General features: G+C 35.4%; 1 protein-coding gene across 6 annotated transcripts in view; it reads left to right on the top strand.

The window, feature by feature from the left end:
* The window catches only part of AKAP9 (A-kinase anchoring protein 9), a 112,467-nt gene that overhangs the window by 49,383 nt on the left and 40,765 nt on the right, over window positions 1-22,319 (top strand). For all 6 annotated transcript variants that reach the window (XM_050333706.1, XM_050333698.1, XM_050333737.1 and 3 more), the window contains 14 exons: window positions 341-554; window positions 1,327-1,406; window positions 3,974-4,112; window positions 4,542-4,663; window positions 5,404-5,509; window positions 5,926-6,124; window positions 6,653-6,749; window positions 7,469-7,561; window positions 9,149-9,520; window positions 10,196-10,420; window positions 12,025-12,165; window positions 12,708-12,811; window positions 13,531-13,736; window positions 21,067-21,278. In XM_050333706.1, coding sequence (XP_050189663.1) covers window positions 341-554; window positions 1,327-1,406; window positions 3,974-4,112; window positions 4,542-4,663; window positions 5,404-5,509; window positions 5,926-6,124; window positions 6,653-6,749; window positions 7,469-7,561; window positions 9,149-9,520; window positions 10,196-10,420; window positions 12,025-12,165; window positions 12,708-12,811; window positions 13,531-13,736; window positions 21,067-21,278 — 2,310 coding nt within the window. The remainder of the gene's footprint in view (window positions 1-340; window positions 555-1,326; window positions 1,407-3,973; window positions 4,113-4,541; window positions 4,664-5,403; window positions 5,510-5,925; window positions 6,125-6,652; window positions 6,750-7,468; window positions 7,562-9,148; window positions 9,521-10,195; window positions 10,421-12,024; window positions 12,166-12,707; window positions 12,812-13,530; window positions 13,737-21,066; window positions 21,279-22,319) is intronic.

The following is a 22,319-nucleotide window of genomic DNA, read 5'->3' as shown; positions in this document are numbered from 1 at the left end:
ATACTAATATTACATTATCAAAATTTTTGTGTGTTTGTGGTTATCACTTCTTAAGAAATGTATCTGGAAGTGAGCATGAGGAATAATAAGTCTCTTAAGTTTTGCTGGAGCAATTTTGCTTGTATTTTTTGGTATTGTAACTGAATTGCAAGCAATATAATAAGGATTGTTATTTTGTTAAAACTCAACTTTCCAAATTGTGTACGTTTAAATTTACCCTAATGCATACTGTATGTGCAGCGTGCCATTCAACGTGTTATTAATCTCAGAAATTTGCGAAGATGGGACTTTCTGTTATCTTATTTCTCACTTTTTATAAAATATGTCTTTTTATTCAAAGACTGATTTACAGCTACAAATGGAAGCACAGCGGCTTTGCCTATCCCTGGTTTATTCAGCTCACGTAGACCAGGTTCGTGAGTACTTGAAAGCAGAAAAAGAAAGTGCACTTTGCAGTCTGAAAGAGGAACTTGTTCACAGTCATCTGCAAGAGGTGAATGATCTTAAAAAAATGCATCAGGTGGAACTCCAGACCTTGAAAGTTCAGCAAACAGGTAACTTGACCAAAATTACGAGTGAAAATCTTCATATGAGAAACAGTGTCTTAAAAAAATCAGGCAAAACAAACAAGCACAAGAGTTTGTGCATGTAGCTGTCCAATGAATTGTTTTTATAGAACACTTTGAAGTGGTTTTGTACCAAATTGTTTACCCATTACATGTAGTCTATTACTGAGGGAACTTAACAAAAAAAGTATATTAAAAAAATAAGGAATAAAAAGTATTACAACTCATTGTTTCTATTTGTATTAGCTCAATTAATTTTAAAGGACTATATAACAGATTGACCTGTAAGGTGAAATAATGAGCAAATGTATCAGCAGAATATTGTCGACCTTGTTCTGTTCTCTGTTCTTTGAATTCCTGCATTAACTCCCTGCCCATGTTAAGTAAACTTTGCTACTACTTTTTGCCCCAGTGAGCTTTTATGTTATCATGATGGTTTTCTATCCCTGTTTTTACTGTCATCTTATGATTTGCTCTTGGGTAAATTTTTGGCATTAAGTTCTTTGCCTTCCAGTGTGTTTCTGTAGTTGTGTCTTTCTTCAGGCCGCTAACACACAAAGCCTTTTCTTATCTCTTGCTACTCTTGAACGTGCAGCTCAACCATAATAATTGAATTTATCCATGTCTTGGAACAAGAAAGAGTGGAACTGTACCTTTCTGAAAACTGAAGAGGCAGTCTCACTGAGGCAGGAAATTAGGCTTTTGAAAAGTTGTTTTGCATCTAGTGTTTAAAAATAATATGAATAATTTGTATTCATAGATGATGACATGAAATCTACACAAAGACTTATAGAAAAACTCAATGAAGCTGTAACTGAGGAATGTTCCAGGCTTGCTCAGGTAAGAGTTAACAAATAGGCTTTTTATAAAATGGAAATTTTGGAAACAAAAAATTATGTGTACAAAAAAAATCCTCATTTTTTTCTACATTATTTTTACAGAGGTTTTTTGCAGCTTTTCTCTTTGCATTCATCTCAAAATAGAGACTGCTATACCTGAGCTTCCAAAACAGCACTGCAAGGGGGTTTGGGTTTTTTTTTCCCTAAATTCACATATGTCCTTGTCTAGACAATTCTTTTGTCTTTGTACCTAGTCTTAATCTTTTAGCTAATGTTTGTCTCATCTGTACTAGTTTGGAAGTATTTTTTTCCTTTCTCTATGTCTCTGGCTATTTTTGATTTATAACAGTCTGGTATCACACGCATATTGATGCACAGGTCATCAGCTCTCATATCTGCAATAAGATAGTAATTTCTTTCTTAGCTGCACATGATGTTAAAAGGGGCAGAAAAGAAGCATTTTCTGTCCAACCTGTATTAATTTATTTTTTGTCTATCAGTGTCTCCCCCCAAGGGGATCAAAGCCTTTCAATGTCCAAAAGAATCTGTTAGCATCTCACCTAATGAGACCCATCACTTAACAGGTTTGCTGAGACGGACAGGACATTTGATACCTTTTTATATATGGACTGCACTTAATAGTGGTAGAAAAAACCCCTCAGCAGGTTTCTCCTATGAGTTATTTTGCTGTTGATGAAACTGTCAGCACCTAAAAATGGACTCAGTCTAACAGTTCATGAAATAACACATTTATTAATACAAATTTGTGGGAGTTTATGCAGTTTGTTGTGTGTGGAATAGGGTCCAACTGCAAAAGCACACTTAAACTATGTAATAATAAAGCCAAGCACAGGCACACACACTAAAGCAAAATCAACTTACAGAGGTATAAAACAACTTAAAAGAACAAGTAAGGCAGAAAAAAATACACACGGTAAAGCAAAAACAATTTACAATGAAGTAATAAGTAAAAATTTTAAAATACTATGGAGCAAAAGTAAAATTAGTATATATGTACAAAGCAGTCACTCACCCCAAGGCGTCCCGAGAAGGTGGAGGGAGAAGAAAGGTAGCCCATCATTACCTCTGCAGAGCTAATGGAAGTTCTCCCTGATTTTTGCTTGGCTCCAATCTCTTTTTATACCTTTTTTCTTTAGTTTGAGTGGCTATAGTCAATAAACTAATTTTGGGGTGATAGACAGATGAAATAGGCCCAAGGGTCCACTTCCTGAGTTCCTGGCAGCTAGGATGTTCGGGGGGGGAAAGAAAGGCCATATCATTCCATATCACTCCCTTCCTAGTTTTAGTCCTTTTATCAGTTTCTGGGAATGTCTCTCCAGGTGCTGGGGTTTTCCAGGAGCCATCAGGAGGTTTTTTTCTCCTTTTGTATAGCCTTTCTATCACCTTCCACTGTAGCATAAATATTATAGTCAACAACTGAAGCATATTTTTAGTCTCTGTTCTAGTATCTGTCAACAATAATACTTTATTGCCATTTTTTTTTTTTTGGTACAGTATAAGTAATCAATGGCCCTTTAAGGTACTTTTTGACCAGGAATCAAGTTACTTGTTAAACTTATTGCTAGATAAATTAAACTGCTTTCATCACTCATTATAAGCCATGGTTTTCCATTCTAAAATGGATGAGGTCTGTGGTTTGGCTGGTTTTTTTTCTTTGCTGGACTTTATTCAACACCTTTTCAGGAAAGTGGATAGCAGAATATTTTCACTTGAGATCCAGCACAGGAGAGATTAAACAGGACTCCATGATAGTTAACAGAAAGTAGCAGCTGAATGAGAGTTTTTGGCATTAGTTGTTTCACAGCTGTGAAAAAGGCTGCTGATCTGTGTGATTCCATGTTGAGCTTTTGGAGAAATTATGATTTTTTTATTTTGTAAATTGAATTTGGTGTCTGTTGAGTCTGAAATCTTAAAAATAAAGCACTGTGTGCTCTGAGCAAACTGTTTCTTTTTAAGTGTCATTTATCTTCAGAAATTATGTGGTTGTCTTCTATTTGCCTGCCCACTGTGAATATGGCAGCTGTTCTGTTGACCACGTAGCACCAACAAACGTGAGGCATTCTGTTCATGACTTGGTTTTCTTATGCCATACCCTTTTATCCAATTTGTTCAGCACTTAAAGAACAAGAGGAACCGTAATCTCTAAAAAGATACGAATTTCTGCCATAGGGAATCCTTCTTCTAAGTCAAATTGCTGCTTATGAGAATGCGACATTTACAATGTAAATTTGCTTTCCACATTAATGAAGGAGCCTTTCTTTGCAAGATTTCAGTACTTGGCAGTTCCAATTTAAATAATGATTTGAAAATGTGTGCATTTATGTTTTAGCTGAAAATTCTTTTCATATTCATTCCCTTTTTCAGAAGCTTTAAAGATTGTCTAGGTTCTTATGATTCAACAGAACATCTATGCCATCATTTTCACTGAAGTTAATACTCACAAGATACTACTTTCCTCTCACTATTTTTCTTACTTTCTTTGTGAATTGTGATTGCTAAATTAATTAAAAATTCTTTACTTTTTTCTTTGTTTCATTTGTTGTGCAGGTTTTGTGTGGCAATCAGAATGAGCATTCTTCAGCTGCTGTAGAAGCTGGTGATAGGGACCAGGAAATTTGTAGTAGACCCGCTGCTGTGAAAGAAAAACTGAGTGTAGAATTACCAATACACAGAGGTCAAGCTCAAGGTAATGACATTGTACTATCATGCTGGTTAAAAGTTCTGATTTCAAGTATTTCAGTCTGACAAATTTGCCATGAGTTGTTCACATGCTAATTTGTGTGCTTAAATAGAGGCTTTAGAGATTTCATCATTATTCTGAAATGCTCTTATTTTTTATTATGGATATTTTCTTACAATGTTTTCATTATAGTGGACTTTGGTGTAAAAAAGTGTTTGTTTGGGGTTTTTCTCCTCCTCCTTTTGTAGAAGAAGCTAGCAGCTGTATCAAAAAAATACATATTTACAAAACATATAAAAATACATCCAAAATCCGGAAGGGCCTTCACCTGTGTCAATAATGTAGTGTTTATCAGACAATTCTTCAGCGAAGAAACTGTGAACAAATCATCTGTATTAAAACCTATGGTAACTTTTTTCTTTTCTTTTTTTAAAGTCCCTGGTTCTTTGTGTAATTTAACTGTACAAGAACGTATGGATGCACTTCTACACAAGATAATGGAGGAATACAGCAGGCTGAAAGCACTTCAAACACAGCTGATGAAGGATTGTAAACAGGTAAACTTACGTAGCATATAACTACATGAGCATCTGAATTTTCTTCATTTCATGAATTACAGAATCATAGAATCACAGAATATGCTGAGTTGGAAGGGACCCACAAGGATCATTGAGTCCACCTCCTGGCCCTGCACCTGTTCCCCAGAGTCACACCATGTGCCCAAGAGTATCATCCAAACGCTTCTTGAACACTGTCAGGCTTGGTGCTGTGATCACTTCCCCGGGGAGCCTGTTGCAGTGCCCAACCACCCTCTGGGTGAAGAACATTTCTCTAATATCCAACCTAAACCTCCCCTGACACAACTTAAGGCCATTCCCTTGAGTCCTCTCACTGGTCACCACAGAAGAGAGGTCAGTGCCTGCCCCTCCTCTTCCCCTCACGAGGAAGTTGTAACTGCAGTGAGGTCTCCCCTCAGTCTCCTCCTGGCTGAACAGATGAAGTGACCTCAACCACTCCTCATACAGCTTCCCCTCAAGGCCCTTCACCATCTTTTTTGCCCTCCTTTGGACCCTCTCTAATAGCTTAATGTCCTTCTTACATTGCAGTCACCAAAACTGCACACAATCTTTAAGGCAAGGCTGAACCAGTGCAGAGTAGAGTGGGACAATCCCCTCCCTCAACCCTCTGGATGAGTGAGGAATGTGTTTGAAATTGTCTTTCTTATATGTTTATAATTGCAGTTAAAATTTTTGCTAGACAAATTGTTCTTAATTGCATTAACTTCATTATTTTTTAGGTCAAAGAACCACGGCTATCCTCTTCAGAAAGGCAGAGAGAAGAGGAACCTATCCATCTGGAAAAAAGAAAGGAAAGTCTGAAGATTCCTTCACAAAATCTAATGGGTAAAAAGATACATATGCTGTTTTTAATGTATGTATATTCAGAGAGAGAGAGAAGACAATGACTTTGAATTTTAACTGATTTATGGCTTACTACAACTTGAAGAACATAAGAGATCTTTGCAGATTTCGGAGTACAATAGTCAGATTTTCTTAATTCTCTAAAGTATTTTAGAATTGTATTCTGTGAAATAGCTTTGATTTAATCTTTTTCAGTGTTCCATAATTAAAGTTCTGTTACCCATATCAAAATGGAAGATAAGGTTATTCTTTGTTATGGAAAACTAATTGATAGGATGTCAGAAATTGTTTTTTAACTACATTAATTATTCAGTCCATCGCTACTAAATACTTGTGAGAAAGTTAATTCAATGTAATTTCTTTCCTCGTCACCCCCCCTTCAAATAACCTACATGTAGATCCTACAGTTCAAGAGTACTGTTCGAAGGAGATAGGGAACCTTAAGAAACAACTTGAGGAACAGCACGCTCAAGAACTGGAACACCTCCGGTCCTATTTCCAACAGCAGCTGAAAGAAAGTGAAGAGAGGTACACTACAGAGATTGCCCACATGCAGGATAAGCTTCAGAGTGCTGAGGTGTCCTCTGACCACACAAGGTATTCAACAGGTTTTTAACGCGTATATTTTTGCACTGTATACAAAAAGTGTTTCAAATAATCATTCCTGTAAAGCTGAGTGTTTTACTTCAGAATTTGAGAAATTCTTTATTACCTTCTCGCTCTTCTGTGGTTCTGTTCCTTCAAGTGTTGTTAAGAGTCTTATAAAGAAATGACATAAATATTGCAAATTAAGTAGTGCAGCATTTATAGTTAATAGAGGAAGATTTGATAATTGAAATAATGTATAATGTAATTTCATATATATGAGCTTTATAGCAGTAATTTCAAAACTTCAACTCAATAGATGACTTTTAACCCTCGAAACTCCAGGCACTATATTTTTCATCTAAAGACATTTTGTGTAGACATAGTTGCCTGAAATAAGTGATTTTCTAGAATGATTTGTAGCAATAAACTTTATGCTGAAACTTTTATGCACTTAACATATTTCGGTTTTCACCATGAAATACTGATTTATTTTTTTTTAATTATTATTTCCCCTCTCTGCTTTTTCTACCTTTTTAGTGTAGCTACAGACTCAGAAAGAAAGCTAAAGGAAGTCTTCAGGAAAATAAAGTGTACGGAAAATCTTCATCCGAAAAGAACAGATAAAGCACTGGAGGTATCGTATGACTCGGTTGACAGCTAATATACATATGGTTGATAAAATTTAGATACTTTGGGTTCTAGGATGAAATTGAAATATGGACTGGAAATTATGAGCAATAAAACTTGCTTTATTGGTCCTGGGGTTAATTTTATTTATTTATTTATTATAATTTATTTTATCTCTGAAACAAGACATTTAGGTTGGACTGCATCTTACTAAAGTGGAAGAGAGATTTCTTCAGGAATCTTTAAAATATAATGACTTTTCTTTTAAACACTAATTATGAAAGAAGAGCAACTTAAGTGAAGTCCTGGTACTTTTGAAGTATAGGCTGCACAGTTCAGGAGAAATTTTAATAAAGTAATCCGAAAGAATGTAAGAGACCAAATGCAAATGGGAAATAGCCCATGCATTCCTCTTCTAGTAGTGCTGGAAACCTGGCTCAAAAATTCTGCATTTTGCAAAATAGTGATGCTGTTTTATACTGTGATCTGTGATTGCTGGCCTGGTTTCATTGCATTTGACAATTCAAATAGTGCTGGAAGAAGAGTTGTTGCAAACTCAACTTTTAAAATTAATCTTGAAGCAAAAACAAGGCCAAGTCTTTTACCCAATACAAATTACAGGATTTGTATGAAAGCCTAATTGAGGAAAAAAATGTCAGCTTGAAACTTGAAATTGTGAAATAAAATCACAAATACATGATCCGAGATTTCATGTTTTTCTTACAGCTTGGTAGGGAGATTGAAACGCGGAATGATCTGGATGTTGTTCAATTGCTAGAAAAGCAGTACCAAGAAAGATTAGAAGAAGAAGTAGCAAAGGTATTATTTTTAATTTATTACTTTAAAATATGTTTAAAAAAATACTGTCATTTTTCATTTGCCATTTTTGACAATTCAGACAGTTGCAATAGTGTATGCTGATTTTTGTATTATTTATTTACAAGGAATTGTTTCATTTGAATTCTGAATGGGAAAGTAAAAAAAGAAAACCTTGCGAAACATTTTGGGGTTTTTTAGCTGTCTGTCCTATTCACAACTCATAATTTCTGTTTATGTGGGGTGTGGTGGTAGTGTTTTGCTTTGAAACTTCAAAGAAGATACACAACATGTAAGCATGTTCCATACTAGAATTTATTTAGAAAATACAAAGGCTTAGAGAGTGAATTTCTTGCTAATAAATGCTTAGCAGCTGGTCAGTTCAAAAGATTTTGCACTTGACAGTTCCATACTATTTTCTGGTCATATTTTGTTGTGCATTTCAATATATTGTGTAAAATACATTGTTTTTCTTTGGATCCAGTGACTTTCTCTAAAATATGAAAAGTAGAATTAAGATTTTTATAGGTAGAGTATGTTAATTTGTTTGTGGATTTACTTACTTTTTGACTTGCAGAAAAGTTTCCACTTTGCAGAATGAAAAATTATTTCTACTTTCCTTATTCATGGTCTAAATAAAAATTCAAAGTAAAATAAATTAAAGACTGGAGGGGGGCGGGGGTGGAAAAAAGAAAACTTATTAAAAAGGTTTGTAATCAGAGCTAAGATGAATGTTATAGCCAGCACAGGGTGATGACGTTAATTTAAGGAATCCACATTTCTGGAGTAAAAGTTCCATTTCTCTTATCTACTGCCAAGGAAACCCTTCTTTATTGGGAAACAAAGTACATAGTTGGATGTTGTGTTTTGTTAGGAGCTGTTTAAGTTCAAAAGACAAACTCACAAACAGAGGAGAGTTAGGTGTTTTCAAGTGTAACACTTCTGTATTTATTATACCATTTTTTCCACCCTTTTTGTAGCTTAGGCTATAAATAATTGTATTCTAAATCAAGAAAAGAATTGCTCACATGGTTGGAAGACTTGTTTATTTGTATTAGAAGCAATACAGAAGTTACCAAAGTTGTTACTGCAACTTCAGCTAGTTAATGCTAGCAGTTTCTTTCTGGTCAAGTAAAATTCCTGTGCTGAGTATCAAGCACATGGCACTGCTTTTATTATACAACCAAAAATTCCGTGTCAGTCAAACTTCTGCAAAGGATCCTTGGTTAGAGAAAGGTTAGCACAGCTGCTCTTATGTCAGTATGTGAGGACCTTTTAAAATCACTTAATAGAACCTTTTTAAAGAAGAACTGGATAATTCTCTGCTAAATAATCTATTGTAACTGAAAATAGCATCATAGTTTATTAAACTTAAATACATCATGTCTGTATTTTAAGATGTGATTGTTTATGTGACTGACAAGGTATCTCTATTCTTTTACCTTTCTGTTTTCCTCTGAAAAAAAATGCAATTATAGCTCAGAATTTTAGTAATTGTATTTATATTATTGGTGGTTATTAATGAGATTTCTTCAGCAACAGGAGATGCTGTGAAACGTAAACTAATACAGACTTCCCTGATTTATTCAGGTAATTGTGTCAATGAGTGTAGCGTTTGCCAAACAGACCGAATTGTCTGGAATTGCTAGGCAGAAGGAAGAAGAAGCACCAACACAGATTGTACATCAAGAGGGAATACATTTTGAAATGAAAAAGCAAGATGGTGAAGAAGAAGTTGACAGCTCTCTTAGAAAAGCAACAGAAAAAGGCAGTAAGCATGAAGGAGAATTGAAGTCACTTTGCAAGGAACTCAGTGAAGAGTCTGGAGAGATCAACTCACTTGGAGAACAGCATCACTCTAATAGCAGCCCTGACTGCATACTAGGACAGACCACACATAAATCAGTGACTTCTGAAGAACTTTTTTCCCATGCCAAAGGTCTTACAGGAGAAGAAACAACGGTAAGTGTAAAAAACAAAAATATTTTCAGTGTGTAACACTATGTCTGGATTATCTTTCCAATGGGTGTGCAGTCCATTTCAATGAGAAAATGGCAAACAAATAAATTAGGATGAAAATTCCATTTAAATATTTCCCTTTCAAAGGGTTGACAGTGTCAGCTCTAAATTATCTACCCTTCTTTATGCCTGAGGAAAATGACACTGGTTACATGAAAATGGGTCATTCCATTCATGGATAAAACTGTATTGCAGACAAGAAGTGGTTTAAAGACTTTTTGTAAACTAGGTTATATTCTAGTGCTCTTGTACATGAAACGTATTAAAAATATGTGCCTAAACAGTTTGAGTCCCTTGTGATAAAGAATATCAGCTGAACACAAAAATTATAAAAGTAATATATAAAGCATATATTTAGCATTTCACAAACATGGGGAGGAGGTTAGTTGGAATATATAAAGTAAAAGGCAGTCATAAAAAGCCCAAGTTATTATAAAAATCTTGTCTTTTAAATGGAGAATAATTCTAAGGCTGAGCCTTCCAAGAAGCAGGCAACACAGTAATGCTTCCATGATAATTATTTTTATTTGTGAAAGTATTTTCTAAAATTTACTTAAATATTTACTAGAAATGGTTGTTGAACATAAATAAAATGCTAAAAAAGCTCCCATATTTCAGCGCTACGTTGAGATGGCAGCATCAGACACAGAAACATCCAGTCAGCTGTTGTTATATGAGGAACGTTTGGAAGACATGCGGCAGGAGCTGGTGCGGCAATATCAGGAACATCAACAGGCAACGGAATTGTTGAGACAGGGGCACATGCAGCAAATGGAACGTCAGAAAGAAAATCAGGATCAACTCTTAGCAGAGCTTGAGAGTCTTAAAGTGCAATTAGCTGAGGTAATGTGCAGTTTGACTCAGTGAGTTAACATGGGTTAACAAAGGGACGTCACCAGGCAGATTTGTATTTATTTGTACTTTTGAATCTAGAGAGAGAGAGAAATTGAGAGAACTGCACATATTTACTATGTGCATGCATAAACACCTGTGTGCACACAGACCTGTTTGCGTGTGTATGTATACAAACACAGATGTGTATGTATTTATAGAAGACCAATTTCTTTAATCAAAGCTCTGTGAGAGGTGGGTCAATTTGGACTTCTGTAAACCTGGAGAAAAACCTGCAGTGCTGCATAGTGACCAGAAGAGAGAGTAAGTGAGGGTTGTACATTGTCAACTATGCCACCTGGCCCTGTGCAGGATGCAGGCTAGCAGCCATTTTAATCAGTGAAGCCACCAGCCATGGCTAAGAAATACTATAAAATTCTTCATTTTTCCTCATTCCCACTTGAACAGTACCAGTGGCTTCCTGTAACAATGTGGTTTGGCTTTTTTTTTCCCCCCCAATTCTGGGAAATAAGTCTTTACCACCTCTAGAATGAAACAAAATCTGTGGGGATTGGGGGGAAGCATCAATATTTCTTTGCCTTTTTAAGTTTAACTTGCTGTGACTCAGTATGTATTCAAAACCTGCAGTAGATATGCTCATGAAATTCATTAGTTTATCCTAATTATGAAGTCTTCAAAAATAATGTCATTTATATACGTATGTTTCAAACATTTATATAAATACTTCTCTTGGAAGACAAAGTTAACAGAATTCAGAAGAATTCGTCTTGCTCTGATTTAATTTCAACAATGTAACATTACCAAAATGCACATAAAGATAGTAATCAGTGAATTCTAAAATTCTTTGCTCTCAATGTGGAGTTTCAGACCTTTTCCAAACCTGGTTCTGCTCTGCTTAAGTTTGGGCTCAAGGAGCTGGGGAATCTAGAAAGGCAGTCACTTTTATCTCCGGATCCTTTTCAGCAATGGGAGGTGTCTGTTTCTCCTAGCTGCTTTGTAGGTGTCATAGAATCATTTATCCCGATAATCTTTCCTTTCAATATATATATAATTTCTCCTTTTACCTTTTTTTCAATTTGTAACTGCATCTTTGTCAGGGGCTGCAGATTCCTGAAGCTGATACAAATCATTAAGTAGAACTTCCCTGCTGGCTTTTATTCCAATTTTTAATGCCAAGGATGCCAAGTTTTTAATGCTGAGTTCATAAGAACTGCATAGGAATGTATGCATTGCGTTTAAGCCAGGAACACTTTGAGCTCTTCTAAAAGAGAGTATGTGCAGGCTTTTTATAAAAAAAAGTTCTCTTTTTTTTTTTTTGCAAAACTTATCATAGTATGTAATATCCAGAAATTCCCACCAGTTTGCATTATGACCTTTGTGTTTCCTAAAGAGCATAAAAATGGTACAAAAATCTTGAAGAAGGTTTAAGTATTAGCTGTATTCCATTCTAGAAAGCTTTCAGTGTTTTTCTAATGATTTAAAGAGATGAACTGAAATTTCATTGTGCAAAATATGTAAAAAATTAAAAGTGACAGGACTCACTGTACTCGGAAGCTTAAAAAATTGTGTGTGCCTCTGTAACTCCTCTTTCTTAGCGTGTCTCAATGGAGAATGACAGCCTGGTTGCAGAGAGAGAGAGAATGCTTTTAGAGGAACTGGAATCATTAAAACAACATTCTGTACCCGGAAAAGAGAGGCTGCTTTGTGAGCTACAAAACAGCAGCACACAGACAGAGGTAAATATGGACTTTGACTTTCTTGGCAGCTGTGGCATGTAAAACCAGTAAGATTCCTTCTTGCTGCTACTCTTTTAATGTAATATATTTTTCTAAAAGGTGTTGGGTATTACTGGAACAGAGCAGGTTTAAGATCCAAGAGGTGATACTGGTAGGCATAGCTTTTTTACTTCGCATAAACAGAAGCTTAAAGGTGGGGATTATTACTACAGCTATTTGCTGATGTAAACTCACATTTTCATATTGCTATAGCAACACCAACAGAAAATACAACAACAATTTTATCAGTGTAACAAAGTTCTTTCTAATTGATCCTTCCTTGGATTTCCTGGTTTCGTTTTGTTAATGTTTTAGTTAATTTTTCCACATCAGAAGAGTATTTTTTGGTTTCTTGAATAAGCAAAAGCTTATTAAAAAACCCCCCACAACTAATTTAGGTTTAAAATTTCATATTCAACTGCATATAAGAAGAATATGTTGATTCTGACATGACAGGATTTCTGTCCTTTTTGTCTTCTCTCCCTCTGCCAAAACTTACTCAGAATGAGAATGAAAACCAAAATGCGAGAGAACAGATCTTTGAGCATGAAGACGGGGGAAGAAAACCTGATGATGAAACACCTTCAGCTCTTCTTTCTAAAGAAAGGTGCTTAGAACTGATAGGAAAACATTATTTTTGTTCGATTTTGATAATCATGTTCTTGCTGTTAATATTTATGAGCTTTATTCTGACTGATGATAACGGGTGTCTTTTGTTCTAGATAATCATATTTCTAAATTTACATACTTTAGGTTAAACAGTTTTTTATTTTTTATTAAGGATAATGATGTAGTGGCATAGAGGACAAGACAAATCTTAGCCTATTTTACTGTGTATTTCATATTACACTCATGTAAAATCATAAACATTTATACACAAGTATTTGTATGCACGTTTTATGTACATATGTGAAATAAGTTTTATATGAACGTGATTGTTGTATTTCACAATCCCATTTGACTATTCTGTAACTTTTTTGATCTGTGTAGAGGAACAATCTTCTTACTTGCCACTTTGAGAAAAGATTGAGTTTATAATGAATACGAGGCAAAATTAGACCTCTGTTTATAAAGAATAACTAGATAAAACACTGAGATAAAAGTAGAAATATTGATTTTTTTTTTTTTGCAGATTTTGTGTCAAGAACTGACTTTTAACACAAATGTGTGTTTAATGTTTACACGATGTGGGGTTTAGTTTTAAAAAAGAAATCTTGGTCTACCATTTCAACTGCAAATCTTTTCTGTTTGCAAGAGTGTATAAGGGGAAAAAGTCACTTTGAAAGCAGAGAAAAATCAAAGGACTGATTAGTTTCTGTCCTGCAGGCATGTTTTTCAGAAGGCTAATGAAAAACTCATGAAGATTCTTTTAGAAATTGTGAAGACAACTGTGGCAATGGAGGAGACAATTGGTCAACATGTTCTTGGGCTACTGGATCGGTCTGGGAAAGTCCAACCATCTAAACCAGCTGGATGGGACACAGACACAGAGGAGTCAATAAAACCCTGTATCCGTGTGGGATATGAAAAAGGTACTATTTGTATGGTTTTGTATTTCATCAGAAATATTATTTGCATACTTTAATTATAAATTTAAATAACCTTAGTTTTGAAAGTTTTAATCAAACTTTTTTTAAAAAAACAATCCCCTATTTGTCATTTGAATGCATTTGATATCCATACTTAAGAGACATTTTGGGAATTGTTCAGGTCATGCCCCAAGCCAAGCACATCTCATGTCTAGAGTCCTGTTGCAAAGCCTGCAGTAGAATTGGAAAGTGATTGAGAAATACAAAAATAAGTATGTTCCTGTTGATGGAGACAAAGTGAAAGACAAGGAAACGTATTTCCATGACATCTTCCACCAACTTCCACCAGCCTTCCTCTGGATGTATGGGGAGTGGGAACTAGTGTCAAAACTGTCTCTCTACTGGTGCACTTGGTGAATGTAGGTGTGTTGGTGGTCACTGAGGCCACCTGGCACAGGACAGGCCTATATATATGTGCTTGTGTACTTCCTTAGCCTCCTACAGAGGTGGTTGCATGCAAATGGCCTTTCAGAAACTGTTCCAAAAACTCGCGAACTGCCAAGACTTGCCCATCAACTGTTTTCAGGAGTGCTAGTTGACACAAGCCTTAAAGGAGCATTTTGGTGGTGTAGTTAGTTGTTATCAGTGTTTAAGAACTCTCATAGGGTCTGTTTATTTTCTTGTGATTGCACTAGAATAGTGTCTGTCCATTTCTCTTTTGTGCTACAGTAGATGCTCCATCATATTGCCATTTAGGTACCATTAAGGTTGTTCACATTCACCCTGGATTACCCTGGGGAGGGAATGTGCAACAGATTGGTTCAGCCTGAAACATATACATCTGGATTTGCCTGGAATTTTAACTACCATGAATGAGAAAAAGAACTGGAAGTCAAATACTATATTTCATTATTAAGAAAGTATCTACTACAGGGTAATAAGACAACGGGCAAATGAAGGTGAACTTTACCTCTTTCATTCAAAATCTATATTATTGATTCCCTGTGGCTTTAAATATAGGTCACATTAAGCCTTGGGACAAGTTGAGAAAGGTTATATGAATTTGTAGCACAATGGCATCTCTTTCAGTTGATTACTCAAAAGGTTATCTGCAGTGAAATGTGAAAAGTTGTAGTCTAAAAATTCTTGAATTTTTCAAGTTAACAGCACTTTTGTGCTTGTACTGCTCTTTCACCAAAAAAAAAAAAAAAAAAAAAAAAAAACACAAACCTGTAGCTTTTTTTTCTGCACATTTCACTGTATTTAGTTGTGAGGGAAATTATCTATTAAAAATTCAGGCTTTTGAGGCTTTACCTTTTCCCCCAAATAGTAGATTGGATAACTAAGCTTGTGGCCTTCATTTTTGATACTTATCCTTGAGAACATTTGCTACTAACCATACTTGAAGGAATCACTTTTTCAAAATGAAGCATTCTTGCACTTTACTTTGTGGTAGGAAATAAATAAAGTTTGGTTATGTTAAAGTAGCTAAAACTATGTTCAGCCACTAGCAACTATTTTCCACACAGTCTCCTAACCCAATGATAAAAGCCTCAAAGTCTACCATCACCCCCTTTTGTTTTTTGAGGTAGTCGTAAATTTTATGTAAACCCTATTTTAAATGAGTTTTCAATATTAAAAGCAACAATTTAGAAATATTTTATTGCCTTTGTATAGTCTGAGGTGATGTGATTTTCACAAAATACATTGCCCAAAGAGAGAAAAACTCATTCTGGTTGTGAAGGCCGTGATCACAGGCTGTCACAGTTACATGTATCATGTATTACCTGGTGCATTCACACTTACATCATGCCTGTTTAAAGAACATGTACTGTTGCTTTTCACCCTCATTGTCATTTGCTGAGCATATTGCTTCCTTTTCTCAGGTAATGGATACATAACTGTATGTTCAAAGTGCTAATATGGAATTGCTGCCCTTCACTGCTCTCAGAAGTGCCTGCTGTGCACATTTGGAGATATTAGCAATGCACAGTAGATACACTGGCTTTTTGACTGCTCCTGCACAGCAATGTGTGTACTTGTATGTGTCATTAATTATTGTCATTAACAATTCTTAATATGGATTACTTGCATTACACGTATGTAGGAAAACAAACACAGTTAGAAAGTACTTTTATTTGGTACATTGGCTTATTCCTGCCTTTCATAGTGCCGCTGTCTAATCACACAATGGGCCTTGTAATTGAAATGAATTGTTAATTTCTTGTTAAGTCTTCTGATGAAAGAGTTCTCTCTCTAAGTAGAAGAGAATTCTATTCCATTCTGCTAGTGATGAAGGTTGACTGTTTTAAATCTTGTGTTTGCTATTTAGTGTACTTTGAAGGGGTATGTAAAATGTCAGTATTCTGTAACAAAGCAGTATGTCTGTTACTGTAACGCACCTCCTTGGTACAGAGCAGCATTCGAGCTGTCCACATGCCAGTTGTTTATTCCAGGATCCTTTTTGCATGTTTCCTTACATTCAGAAATGTAAAATTCCAAACTTGCAGTAGCTATAATGGGTGAATGTATAGTTTATAATATATCTTTGGGGTTGTATTCACAGTTCTCCTTTTCTTCTCTCAAAATTATATGGCAACATCCTTGCTGCCACTAGGGTCAGCCAGCATAATAGTGGTTTTACTATTTCATCAACTAAAGTATCTGACCCTTCTTCAGAGGGAATTAGATGACAAATTCTGTTATTTTGTCAGCAGTGGGACTGATGTTACTCATTTCCTATAGTGACACTAAATGGCCTGAGGGGACATAACCTTTTAACACTTTTCCCCCATTGTTTTGTGGAAGTAAGAAATAGGTATACACTACTTTTTTTTAACCTGTGTGTGTGTTATTGTATTGTCTAATACCTAGCCAAACAGATCTTCCTTTTCAATTAGTTAGGAAATCTGTAGGAATAAATTCACACCAATAAAAATCTAGTAATAAAATAGTAAAGTAATATGTTTATTAGAGTGAATACTCTCTGACCTTCTGAACATAATCCATGTTTATTGACAAACAGAATTCAGCTTACTGTTTTTGCTGAGTTTCAGCATTTTTTAAAGCAAAATTATTAACATCATATAACCACACCTGATTTATAGAGCATGTAGAGGTTTACCTGTGACCTTGCCTAGGTTATCGGCAAGCACAGAGTTTTATTTCTAGCAGAGTGAGTAAGGTTCAAATTTCAGTCATAAAACATATCATTGGAAGTGAACAGCATTTGTGCAAAGTAATCTGGTGAGTTAATTATTCCTGCAGATTTGAGCCAGGAATCATCGTGCCAGAGCCAGCACTTCTCCTCCCTCTGTTGCACCTTGAGTAGAGGGACTGCAGTAATGTAGAAGCCTGTGCATTTATGATATTTCTTGAGCATTAAACCCTCTTACCTACTTTCTGAGTTCCTTGTTTCTGAGCAGCCTACCAGGAACAAAGTAGTAAATGGATTTATACGCTAAACTACCACAAAACTGACTTTTTGTTTTCAGCTTGTAATTCCTAAACTTAATTCCTGAGAGGAATCCCATAAGTAAACTGAGATATTGGCTCTACACAATGCAGTATGTGTATTGCTTCGTAAATGTCGGTTGACAGCTCATAAACAACTTCTGTATTTGAAACATCTGAGTGAGCACTGTAGAATTTGTCACTTTTCTTAAGATTTAGTCAGCCATGACATCTGACGTGCTGGACTGCAAGCTCCATGGCAAAGCAAACAATATGAACCTTTGTTGCTTTGTTTTTGGTGTCTTTTGGGTTTTTTTTTGTTACAAGGAGAGAGTATACACAAAGAGATGACAGTTTTACTTGGAGGACAGAGAATTTGATTTCAGTTCTTTTGGGATGGGAGATTGAACAGCATTGTAAGGATGAACAAAATGGGAATTAGATATTCAGCTACCAGGGGTGGTTAATGAGACTGGACAACATTTCTGTTTCTTTCTTCCATCACTGAAAATCTTCTGGAAAGATGCTGCATTGAGATGCTGTGTACTAAGACCATTTTGAGAGGAAAAAGATACAGAGACTTTCACTTTGCAGTTAGGAAGACATTTAATGTGAATTCATGTTTTCAAGTGTCACTTTGTAGAAATTGTAATATGGGTGTCGACATTTATCATTTGCCACTGATTTTTCTGAGTAGCCAATCCCAAAGTATAAACAGAATTATTACAAGTTTTTTGTACATTTGATACATTTTTTGTACATTTGATACATTTTTTGTTTTCCTTTGTTATCTTTGAAACTAGTAAACATTCCATTTGCCAAATTGTACTCTAGGTGACAGCTTTGCTTTCCTCATTTTTTTATAGTTCAGTTTCAGGTAAATTATGATGATGTGTTGTGAGACATTTTGTATAAAAAGATTATATTTTAACATTGATTTATTTGTGTTTATCCAGAAGAAAAAGGAAGCAAAATACAAAAGAACTGTCATAAGCAAAACAGGAATTTAAAGTCTTGTTATAAGTTCTTGGAGGCCAATTGCTACTGTTGTGGTCACTAGCAAGAAGAAATAATAATATTACTTATGTAAGATAATTAATAAGATATTATCAGTGTAAGAGACATATTCCAGACCTGGCTTTTAAAAGATTGCATTCTGAGAGGGCATCAATGTTTTAAAGTTTTTCTCTAAAGGTTTCCAGGCAGCCAGAAGTTCAGATGATTTTGCAACTGCATATTTCCACAGTCATTTTGTATAATGTTTATTATTGTATTTGACAACAGTCATCATTGCACAATTCAGATGTACCTCTCAAACAAATAATTTACTGAAACAGAAGAGTTACAGGGCATGAAGTATGGGTTAAACCTGAGAAGGGAAACAGGAATATTACATAGATAATATATACTCCATCAAGAAAGAACTAGATTGTGCAGTAACTAATATGTTATTGTTTTATCTTGTTTATAGCTGTGCCACTGTACTGTGGGCTTTTATTTTGTGAGATCTCTGAAGCTAAACAGGGTCTTACCTGGTCAGTTCTTAAGATGGGTGGCTTCCAAAGAGCATCTGTTGTTGCAGTAAGTTTGTTGGTGGCTCAGTAGGGAGTATGTTTTCCTTCAACTCAGTCTTTAACCAACACTTTGGCACAGCATTTGAAAATACTCATGCTGCTGGATGTCCATCTTAAATGAAGGTCCTTTCTACTCTGAGGATATTAAAGCTTCTGCATCACTATTGAAACTATGAGACACCCAAAGCCAGCCCAAATTTGGGTGCTGAGAAATCAAAATGTTATAGAATAACAAATGTGAAATTGTTAATTTTTCAGCCTTCCTTATACTGCAGGGGGGTGGAATATTAAGGTGTTATGGGAAAGCTTTTATGCTCTACAAACCCATTGCAAATATATAAGTGTGCTGGCAGAATATGACTGTGATTCCACTACAGGAGTTTATGACTGAAGTTCCAAAGTGCAGTACTCAAAAGTGCTTTGAAATCCTGTGTAGATGAAAGGTGCCATGTGAATGTATATTCTATTCATCTGGTTATTTGTTCCATTCATGCATATAGTGTGCTTCTGTTTTTTCCCTTTGGAGTGTGAAAACAGTTTGTAACATTATATCCCACCCATCTAAAAGGAGATATGAAACAGTAATGATATGCATAGAAGGAAAAAAAATACAAAATATATCTGCATTTTAAAAATCTTAGCAATTATAAGAGAAAAGTAAACAAAGTGAAACCTTCCTCATTTAAAATTGCTGTAGATTATTTTGTTGTGTATGGGTCACATATAAGGCTGCAGATATTATAGTCAGAATATTTGCAGGTATGAAAGTATAGTAAGTACACCAGGTGGTTTATCATGTTGCAGCTTGTTAAAAAAAAAAAAAAAAACAAACTAAAAACAAACCTCAGCACTAGAATCTGACTTTCTTGCCAGGTTCAAACAACATCAACAAGAGTACTTGTATTCCCAGTATTATTTGCTTGCCTGTTTAAGAGGCAAGAGCAGCAAGAACTAGCTACATTTTTAAATGCGCTTTGTAAGACTGACCTATTATAGTTTCGTTTCTATTTCTGTAGCTAGACAAACTGTTCTAGTTCAGCAGTCATAATTCATGGAGTAACCAGGAACTTGAATTCAAAGATAACCCCGTATTGCAATTTCATTGCTAAACAGGCATTGACTATTCTTAATTCATTTAGTCATACAACTGTTTCCCAAACAAAATGGAGTTTTTTAAGAGAATCATAAGCAAAAGCATCTAATTGTTTTTAAAAAAGCACCACACCAAAATATTTATTTTATTTTAAATGCATTTCAGAAATATAATTCATGTAAATAAACTGTCATTTTTAAAAACTTTCCACAATAGCATTTATTTCCAACATTGCAAAGCTATCAGCCTAATGACATAACACTTCTTCATTTCTAAAATGCATTATCAACAATAGTTTCTACTGTCACGATGTACCTACTGTATTGTTCTTTCATACTGAAAGTGGGATTTTAAAACCTCTCAGGTCTTTGCTTTCACTTGCCTTGCTGAAATACAGCCCTGAATTCCAAATACAGCAAATTTACTGTTTTCTAGGTGAATTGCTATCAGTTTAATACCACAGGCAAACTTTGTGTCTCTGGCTTTTCAGAAAGAATGGATGATGTCCTAAACTGAATCAGACCTCAGGAAGATTGAGGAGGGAGGTGCCAGGTGGCTCCTCAGTGGGGACAGTTACAGTCCTGCTGCACTGTACTTGATTTGCTCAGCTACCCATTTTAATAAACTTTCAGTTCACTAATAGCAATGCTGAATTTTGTTGTTCTGTGCTCTACTCTGTCCTGAGAAGTTGACTGAATTACATGTGTGCCTTTCTCTTTACTCACTTGAGTCTGTGCATTTGATTCACTGACTTGAACAGTTTTGTGTTACTGCACAGTAACATAACTGAGTGTTGGGGAAACAGGGACTGACAGTCTGTTTTGGTTGTCGTGTGTTTTGGTTTTTTTACCTAATTGTAATTTAAAGACAATCTTGCAAGTATTATTGCAAGGTCTTCAAAGTAGTAAGGGTTACTGATAATTATGAAGGTTTGAAGATGAGCATCAGAGCCCCAGTGCATACTGAAAGTATGTCTAAAATATTCTGTTAGTATCTCCTTTTCTCTTTCCCTTCTGCTTATTTTTAGTTAACACATTATTTATCTTGTTTGTGTGAGTTTTAATATGCAGTATTTCCGTTTCTGTTTTTGTGACCAAGACAAATATTTAAATTGCTTTCTGACTTGTCTTTCTAATTGTAACTCAGATGTACAATTTTTCATGTTTTAAATTGCTAAGAGTCTTTGTGAAAAGCTAACTATTTTTTTTCCCAGAATCCTGTTCCTCATATCATGGTAGTACTATGGGAGATGATGATATTAACTTGTGGTCAGAGGCAACAGAGGAGGGACTGCTGAGCCAACATCTTGCAGAAAGTGGGGTGGAAATAGATCCTGAAAATGAAGAGCTCATTCTGAATATTAGTTCTCGACTACAAGCGGCTGTTGAAAAGCTTCTGGAAGCTATCAGCGAAACTTCAAATCAGGTAGGGTGATTTAATAGAGAAGCATTTTGAATTTTGTGTCGCAACTAATTTTCTTTCTTTCATTTTCTTGTGAATGTGTTTTTATTAGCCTAAAACACGTAGGCTGATTTTGAAAGCTGAAACAATTCTTCATGTGCCTACGCCTGAAAAAGGCTGCTCCACTATTACTGCCGATTAATTTATTTTCCTGTTACAAATCTGCTTTGGTCTGCAGAAGCAGCCTGAATTTGGGCATGTTTATCAATCTAGGACAGTCTTTCATTGCTTATATGGGTCATCTGTATTCTGCTGCAATCCAGAGATGAGACAGGAGGTGTCAGAGCGCATTGAGCTGCCCCTTGTGAAGAGGGAGGATTAAGAGGAACTGTGCCCAGTTCTCTTGACAAACATTTTAGTCAATTGACTGGCCAAAAAGGTGGGGCTCCTCTACTGTCTCTTCCAACTGTGCTTTAGCATGGCCAGTTAAGTACATGTCCACCTTGCTATCAGAAAAGGAGTCTGCACTCCAATATTTGTGTGAGGTATGTGATTCATGAATAGTATCCAAAAAAGAGGCAGTTTGCTGTTGGGGTTCTTTGTGTGGTGGGATGTTAGTTGGTCTCTGAAGTACTTCCTTATTAATTGAAATGGGAGCTATATACCTAACTCAGTTCAAATCACACTGCTTTTATCATGCGCTTTACTTTCAGACTGTGTACAATTTGAAGCTATCAAAGTATTAAGCTCTCTTGAGAAACTCAGTCTTTAAGTCAGCTCTGTAATCTATTTGAGACTAGAATTCAAAGGCTTCAGTGTGTTTCATGTTACAGGCCAATCTATTAGTTAACCTGGTAATACTGTTACTTAAAAAGTCATTGCTTTCTTGTCTCTTGGTGTAAAATGTGTAAATAATTTTTGGAAAGAAGGAGAAAAAGATTATGAAAGTACTATGACATTTCAGCTGTCTAATGCTTTAAAAGTATTTTTTTCTTTTGAAAAATACTTCAAATATGAAGTTGATACTCCATTTTTTTGTAAAAAACTGAAAAGATAAAAGACTAA

Source organism: Myiozetetes cayanensis, unplaced genomic scaffold, assembly GCF_022539395.1.
Source record: "Myiozetetes cayanensis isolate MyiCay16 unplaced genomic scaffold, myiCay2020 scf1, whole genome shotgun sequence".
Classification (NCBI taxonomy): Eukaryota; Metazoa; Chordata; class Aves; order Passeriformes; family Tyrannidae; genus Myiozetetes; species Myiozetetes cayanensis.
The sequence above is the reverse complement of the archived record's forward strand: the minus strand, read 5'-3'. Positions and strand labels throughout refer to the sequence as shown.